At 39.4% G+C, this 7,799-nt stretch overlaps 1 protein-coding gene across 1 annotated transcript; it reads right to left on the bottom strand.

Moving 5' to 3' along the window:
- Window positions 1–1,405: 1,405 nt before the first annotated feature.
- wfikkn2a (info WAP, follistatin/kazal, immunoglobulin, kunitz and netrin domain containing 2a) lies at window positions 1,406–4,707 on the bottom strand. Its single transcript, XM_039685769.2, has 2 exons — window positions 4,220–4,707; window positions 1,406–3,043 (listed from the first exon to the last, which is right to left on the bottom strand). The coding sequence occupies exons 1-2, from the start codon at window positions 4,421–4,423 to the stop codon at window positions 1,529–1,531; spliced, it is 1,719 nt and encodes a 572-aa protein (XP_039541703.2). The 5' UTR covers window positions 4,424–4,707; the 3' UTR covers window positions 1,406–1,528.
- Window positions 4,708–7,799: the final 3,092 nt, after the last annotated feature.

Genomic DNA, 7,799 nt, shown 5'->3' with positions numbered 1-7,799 from the left:
TATGGTAGTAATGTAAAAGCATAAATAGACGGAACAAAGTACAACGATTACAGATACGAAAGACTATGAATTATAATAAGGTGCAAGAGTATTTAACATGTCATGTTTTTTTTTTAGTTTTATAATGACATGGCTTTATAATTAAAGGTGAAGTGTGTAATTTTTGCGGCAAATGGAATGGTTTTCACACAGGTTTCTCAAAGGACAACTCCGGTGCAAAATGAACCTTTGGTCTAATAACACATTGATACCTAGTCAACCGTTCTCTCAGATTTGTTTCCATGATAATCGAATATTAGAATAAAAGAGTTTTATCTCTAAAAACTGTTTAGCTTATAACACTAGTGGCATAGAGTAATGAAAAATAAAAATCGCTATTTAATACCACTAACAAGGCTCAACATAGCGCCACACTAACATGGTAACATAATGAGGGTCCATACATGCAAACCGAAGCATTGAGAACGTTAAAAAAGAAGATATTTTATAAAGACAGTCCACTTTGTGTATTCAGACAGGAGCCATCTTTGAAAAACAGTCTTGACCAGTCGAACCGTAAATGGCCATTTTTATTTTTCGTTACTCTATGCCCTATCTGTTAGCATTATAAGCTAAACAGTTTTTAGAGATACAACTCTACTTTCGATTATCATGAAAACAAATCTCAGAGAACGCTTGACTAGGTACCAATGTGTTATTAGACCAAAGGTTAATTTTGTGCCGGAGTTGTCCTTTAAACACTCTCACTGGTCAGACAAACAGAATCCATACATAAACTTACGGTACTGGATTAGCCAATGTCGCTGTGCCGGGCTGCTCAAACAGTTAAGCAATGTGTGCCAGGTAATCAACTAACTCAAAATTGCCTCTGCATGTTAAGACAGGGTTTATATGAAATTACACACTTCAGCTTGAATGAAATCTTCATAGGTTAGTAATCTTTAACCACCTGCTCCACTGAAGATTCATGTTCAGTAACCGCCTGCTAGGCATTTGTTCTGAGACAGGTAGACAGTTCAGTAAAAACATCTGTGGATTTTTAGTCAAACTAAAATAACTGGACTCACACTACAACATGTAGATGTAAATAAGGTAATACTTTCGTATGAAATCATCTAGTATATTAGCATGTTTATGTGTCATTCACACAGTGTAATCCACATATTTCATCTCTCTATGGACAATTCAAGCAGCTTTATCCTGCGGCGGAAGCACAACATTTGATTGTAGAAACTACAAGTCAAGTTTGCGAGTAAGTCTGCTTCACGAAGAAAAGCAGGTGAGAGGCAGGCACGTTGGTTTAGGACAGGGGAACCCAAACCTACTCCTGGAGGGACACCTTCCAGCAGAGTTTAGCTCTAGGCTTAATGAAACACACCTGAACCAGCTAATCAAGGTCTTTAGAAGAATCATATCAAACTTACAGGAAGGTGTGTTAGAGCTCAACTCATCAGAAAAGTAGCCCTCCAGGAGCAGAATCTGACAATCCTGGTTTAGGGCATCCAGAGATTTAAGTATTGGAAGCGCCTTAGTACTTTGTGCTGCTGAACTCCTTTAAAACATCACAAGTCTTTTTGTTGATAACCTCACGGAGTTTGCGAACACGCCGTACACTGGAAGTGGCCACGAAGCTGTCGGGCTGCAGCGTGGCCATGCCGTTGTGAACATCCCCCATGATGATCATCTGTCCCTCGGCTCTCGTTATGTTCGGACAGGGACAATTCCAGTCCATGTTGAGCAGCGTCACCTCCAGAGGCTCTTGCCCGAAGAACCGTAGCCCCATCTTCTCATCCTTCAAGATCTCCTCCACCGTGATGAGCGCGTGGCCGGAATCGTGGTCCTCGCTCAACTCCGAAATACGACCCAAGACCACAAAGTCACTCTTGCAGAAGCTGGGGACCATCTTCTGCCGGGGTTTGCATGGCTTGCAGTTGTGGGTCTTGGGGAAAGGGCACATCTCCTCACAGGCTTCCTTGCTCTCGAAGTTGTTCTCGTTGCCGCCGCAGCCTCCATAAACAAATGACTGGCATTTTTTGACCGCATGGCTGTAAGCCCAACGTGGTTTGTAAGCCTTGCAGGGACCTTGTACGCTGGGCAGGGAGCAAGGTGCTGCAAGCTCTGCTCCACAGGACAGCATGCACAATTCATATGAATCGAAATGGTTTCGGTTTTTGTTGCACTGGCTGTACGTGAAGGTAAAGCAGTTGTTGCGCTTGGCTTCATAGTACCAGTTCATACTCTCCTCGCCGCAGTCATCCATATCAGGTGTTTTCAGGCACTCTTCAGCAGGTAGGCGTGTGGAATTCATCACCAGCTCCGGTTTGGTCTGCTCCCTAGGGACTACAGAAAGTGGGAAGTGGGCTTGCACAGATCCACCCTGGTTCGTGGCAGTGCAGGTGTAGATGCCGGCATCCTGGACCTGGGCATTGTAAATGACCAGCTGGGCGATGTTGGTAACCACTATATTTTCTTGCACGTGGTTGGGTCGCATCACAATGTTCTCTTTACCTTCAATCTGCTTTTCCCATGTAATCGCCGGCTTCGGTTTTCCTGTCACCTCACAGAGGAAGCTGGCCGTTTCGCCAACAAACACGATGTGGTGCGCTGGGTTGCTGACCATGTTGGGACGTTGAACGTCCATGGGGGTGGTCTCAAGATGGGCGGTGGTTGGTCGGGCAGTGGTCTCCGCTGGGGGAGGGCTGGTGTTGGACAAACTAAAGTGGTACCTGCAGGTGACTTCTGTGAGGGTGACACCCCTGGTGCAAGCCTCAGCATCCATGTAGCACTTGTTGTAGTATGTCATGCCGTCCGAGGCACAGGTGAAATGGGGCTCTCGTCCACAGCGGTCCCGGCACTTGCACACTGGCTGTCCGTCCCATATTTCACACTCTGAACCCTGTTGGGTGCACATGAATTTGTCACAGGTGACCCCTTTAGGCATCCCCATTGGACCTTTCTTGCCCTGAAGGTCCATGTAGCGGGCAGCAACGCAGCTCTTGTGTCCGCAAACATTCGAACAGCATTTCTCGAATGGCTCACAGTCCTGGAGGAACAAAAATGGGATATCACTATGAATTTTTGTGGAGGTTTGTAGAAGTTAATAGCATGACTGTTGCTTTTTGATAGTTTTAGAATTCCAGTTTTTTATTGTTAGCATATGTTAAAAAAAAATCATGTTTTTCAATCATTTCAAACAATTAGAACAAAAATAAAATAATAAAATGTATGCAGATGTTTAGGAATTCAAGCATATTCTTTTAAAATAATGTATAAATTAAGTTTTTAAAACATATTGAAAAAGATATTTTCTGGTGTCACAGAAACTCAAATGGGTCAGTTTGCTACATTTAATGACACCTGAATTATTAAAGAAAGATTGCTGTTGTTCTTATATAAAAAAAGCATGCTATTTTATAATGACATGCGCCATTTCTGAATGCTGTAAATCCACTCTTACAAAAATGACCATGGTAACAGCCAAACCAGTAATTATTATTATTATTTATTTATTTTTTTCCATTGTATAGTGTTAGTCATTTTTCTCCCTAATTTCTTTTTGATGACAGTTATTTGCTAATACCACATTAGCAGCAATAACTGTAAAACTATGGTTTCTTACCATGGTCAATTTAGTAAGTTTATAAATTCGATCAAATTTACCATGCTAACCATAAGACATACTATAGCTATAATTCGTAATATTAGTAAAACCGTTTTATATTTTCATAATCATTCTGCCATTGTTTTTTTCTATATTTCATGTCAGCTGTTGATAATAATGGCACATTGCAATTTTACTGTAGTGACTATATATGTACATTTATCACTACAGAAAAACTGTGTATGTATATATATATATATATATATATATATATATATATATATAAATAAATGCGTTTTAACATGGTAACATGGTTAACATGATTAACATGGTAAATTTGGCACCATGCTATAACTATTGTTTATGCCAAAAAATATATAGGAATAGTTATGTGAGGTAGATGCAAATCTAAATGAATACACTGCAAATTAATGGATGAAAATTATATTTAGATGTTATACAGTTGCTGATGTCACGTTACAACAGTTCCATTATGGTAAAACTATTTCTATTAGAATTTTTTTCTCTTTTTTTTACTTTAAATGCACAATTGTGCATTTATTTTTAATTGTACCCATGCAATAGAGAGACACGTAGGAATGGGTCAGCTTCACTCACCTGGTCGGACTCACACTCGCGCGTGCAGGTGCTCATGGCATCCACCCACAGGTTCGGGTTCATCTCGTTCGGACACATTCCCGCGTGAGAATAAACCACTTTGGACAGAGTCATTGGTATCGCTCTCGCGCGCAAGTCCAAACGCAAGAAGCACAAGTGTCCTAACAAAAACCAAATCCATCTGGGAAACAGCATCCACCACATATCCACGCGATAAAGAAAAAAGTCCCTTCGGAAAAGGAAACTTTCCAGCGGTCGAAAAGCTACGCAGTCACAGCCAAAACAATGCGTAAAATAGGGCACAATTAAGTGAGGACCCTGGCTGTAGTAGAGGACGTGTGATCCGTTCAAGAGGTTTGTGGTGTGGAAGAGAGGTCGATCCGCGCGCGACGTTCATCAGTGCTGAGAGATTATAGGTTGCCGGTTCAACCCTATTACTAAACATTTCATATACTTGAAAACGAAGCCTAGACACTAACTACTCGAATGTCGTCGAAATTTTAGACGCAGACAGGCACCTGCGTGACGCACCAGAACACCTTTTAACTCTTCACTACCCAACAAGTCACTGCTATCTTTGGAATGGCCGACCCAACTGGTGTAATGCGCAGCGCACTCAAACCAGCCTACCAATTTTCTGTTGAGCACCATTCACTCTAAAAAAAGTTGCTGCCTTAAAATTTTAAGTAGCCTACAATCAAATTGGATGTTTAAGTCATTCCAACCTAAATGTCATGTCATAAAAAAAGTTGAATATGAGCTAAGTATAAAAAAAATAATTAAAAATGCTTAACTATTTTGATGAGTTAAAGCAAAGTAAAAACACATCTTTGATTATTGATCACATCATTTTTTTTCTGGGGTTCTGGTGATTTTGAAAGATAGCAAGGCTGCATTTATTTGATCGAAAATATGAAAATTAAATGTCAGTGACACTGAAGACTGGTATGATGCTGAAAGTTCAGCTTTGACAAATTTAAGAAATCACTCTAATATGATGATTTGATGCTCAAGAAACATTTCTCATTATTATCAATGTTGAAAATATTTTTTGTGGAAACTTTTTTCCAGGATTCTTGAGTTCAAAAAGTTCAAAAGAACACCATTAATTTAATTTAATTATTGAAATATATATAAATGTCTCTGTATAAAGTCTTTACTGTCACTTTTGATCAATTTAATGCTGAATAAAATCAATTACTTTAAAGAAAAATCTCTTACTGACCCCAAACGCCTGAAAGGCAGTGTACTTACTATATTTGGTATAGTATAATAATTTAAAGAATCAGTCTAACAATGATTTCATACACACATTATTTACTGAGGCGACAAAGATGTACTAAAAGGGAAACGTTTTTCTGCACACAGACCACAATATTGTCAAAGCTAAATCAACTAAAAGCTCTTTCTTATCCGTGCCATGCCAGTAGGTGGCGATATCACTTTGTAAAGAAACACTACATCATACCCATGTCATGTGCACGTCACAACCTTTTTTTTTAAGTGTACACAGACTATAATGGTGTTGTTTTCAAAAACTTGCTCTTTAAACTCTGTTTTCAGAAGTTTGCAAACTGCTGTTGTCATGTAAATGAACAATTAAAACGCATTTTTCACAATAAAATAATATTAATAAAAACACTGCCGCCAGGACCATATTCCCCCAAAAGTTAATTTGTGTCCTATCAGACTTTTGCAGACGTGGGAAAGTTACCTCCAGCTGTGAGGGTACAGGGTGGAGGTCATGTGGTTCAAACATACAACCAATGCTGTCAGCAATAAACACTAGACTTCATGAACAATGGTTTTTCCTCTCCCTATATTTTTAGTCCATCAACATAGCAGATACTTAAAGATAATTTAAGACTTAAATGTAAGACAACGTTAAAAGTAGTCTATTGAGCTCTGACTGGAAAATCCCAAAATGTCCGCCTTACAGGAACAACATTATAATGGGAGATATTTAATTATATACTCTTGAGTGTTCAGAACATGAAACGATCTTCCTAGAGTTTGCTTGTTTAACCTAACTGAACTGGACTTTAAATCAATTTAATTCCATTTCAATGCTTTATTTTTTGAGAAAGCAATTAGCTTTTCTAAAAAGTAAATAATGTGACTGATTTCTCAAGATTTTGAGAATACAGTCCAATACTACAGAAATGTACAGTAACCATTTTAAAGGGATAGTTCACTTTGAAATTAATTTTTGGTATGTTTTAGCTTACCTCAAGGGCATCCTAAAGGTGTCTTTGTTTCCGCAATAGTTTCAATTTTGATATTTTTAGGTCAAACTGTTCTTGTCTGTCAAGTCATATCGTAAATGTAAATACACATTGATGGCCTAAGACACGAAACGAGCGATTTGTGTGAGAAAACGAACAGTATTTATATCGTTTTTACCTCTTGTAACCACAGCCACGTCCAAGTGATCCAAGCGCTTCAGTCTGCGCAAGCACCGGAAAGCGCCGGAAGTGATCTCTCTCGCCGTTGAGAAAAAATTCAACGTTGTCCGTTGATATATCTAAACCGTCTTCCATTGTGATTTCCTGTATATCTAAATATGTTTAGATCTTCACAGTGAAGGATAACACTTCTGAAATCTCTGTGTAAACAATGAGTGACGTACACGCTCAAGAGAGATCACTTCCGGCGCTTGCGCAGACCGAAGCGCCCGTGCTCTCAGATCACTTGGACGTGGCTGTGGTTACAAGAATGAAAATAACGATATAAATACTGTTCGTTTTCTCACACAAACCGCTTGTTTCTTGTCTTAGGGATCAATACTTACATACATGTCAGTAAATCATGTTTAATTTGGACTTCTCTGTGCATGCTCTTTAAGGTGGTGACCATAGACCTCCATTATATGACTGACAGACAAGAACGGTTTGACCTAAAAATATAAAAATTGAAAATACTGTGGAAAACAAAGACAAAGCTCAAACACATCGATTAATTTCAAAGTGAACTGTCCCTTTAAGTCACGGAAACATGTACCACCTGCAATAGAGCAGTGATTTAACAGGGCTTCTACTTGAGATATATCTATTGTGTGAACTTATGAGCTTTCTGAAAGGCATTAACACTTTCTGTATGCCTGTGCTCCCCACCCACAAGAAGGGTCATGAAAAACAATGCACATGTTATTACCTCTCATAAGCTCATTATATCGTCTGACAGGCACACAAAAGAGCCACCATCTCTCAGCTAAGCTCTGTTTGAAACGTTCAGTCGCCTCCACACGCACGCTGCAGGGTGACCAGTGATTCGATGTCACTATTCTCAACACAGCAGGTTGTTCTTATGCAAGAGCGGCATGAATGTGTGGGGCGCAACATCTGGAGGACACATGAGACGTGTTTTCATTTTACACAATTGTCCCCAGACTTACTGTTTTTAGGTCAAAATATCCACCTTATAAAAAACAGCCACAACCATTTTTTTTAAAGGGATACTCCACTTTTGTTGGAAATATGCTCATTTTACAACTCCACCAGAGTTAAACTGTTGAGTTTTACCCTTTTTGAATCCATTCAGCTGATCTTCGGTTCTGGCGGTACCACTTTTAGCATAGCTT

This window comes from Pimephales promelas, chromosome 3, assembly GCF_988280905.1.
Source record: "Pimephales promelas chromosome 3, fPimPro1.hap1.1, whole genome shotgun sequence".
In the NCBI taxonomy this organism is placed as follows: Eukaryota; Metazoa; Chordata; class Actinopteri; order Cypriniformes; family Leuciscidae; genus Pimephales; species Pimephales promelas.
This window is presented reverse-complemented; position numbering and strand designations above follow the sequence as displayed.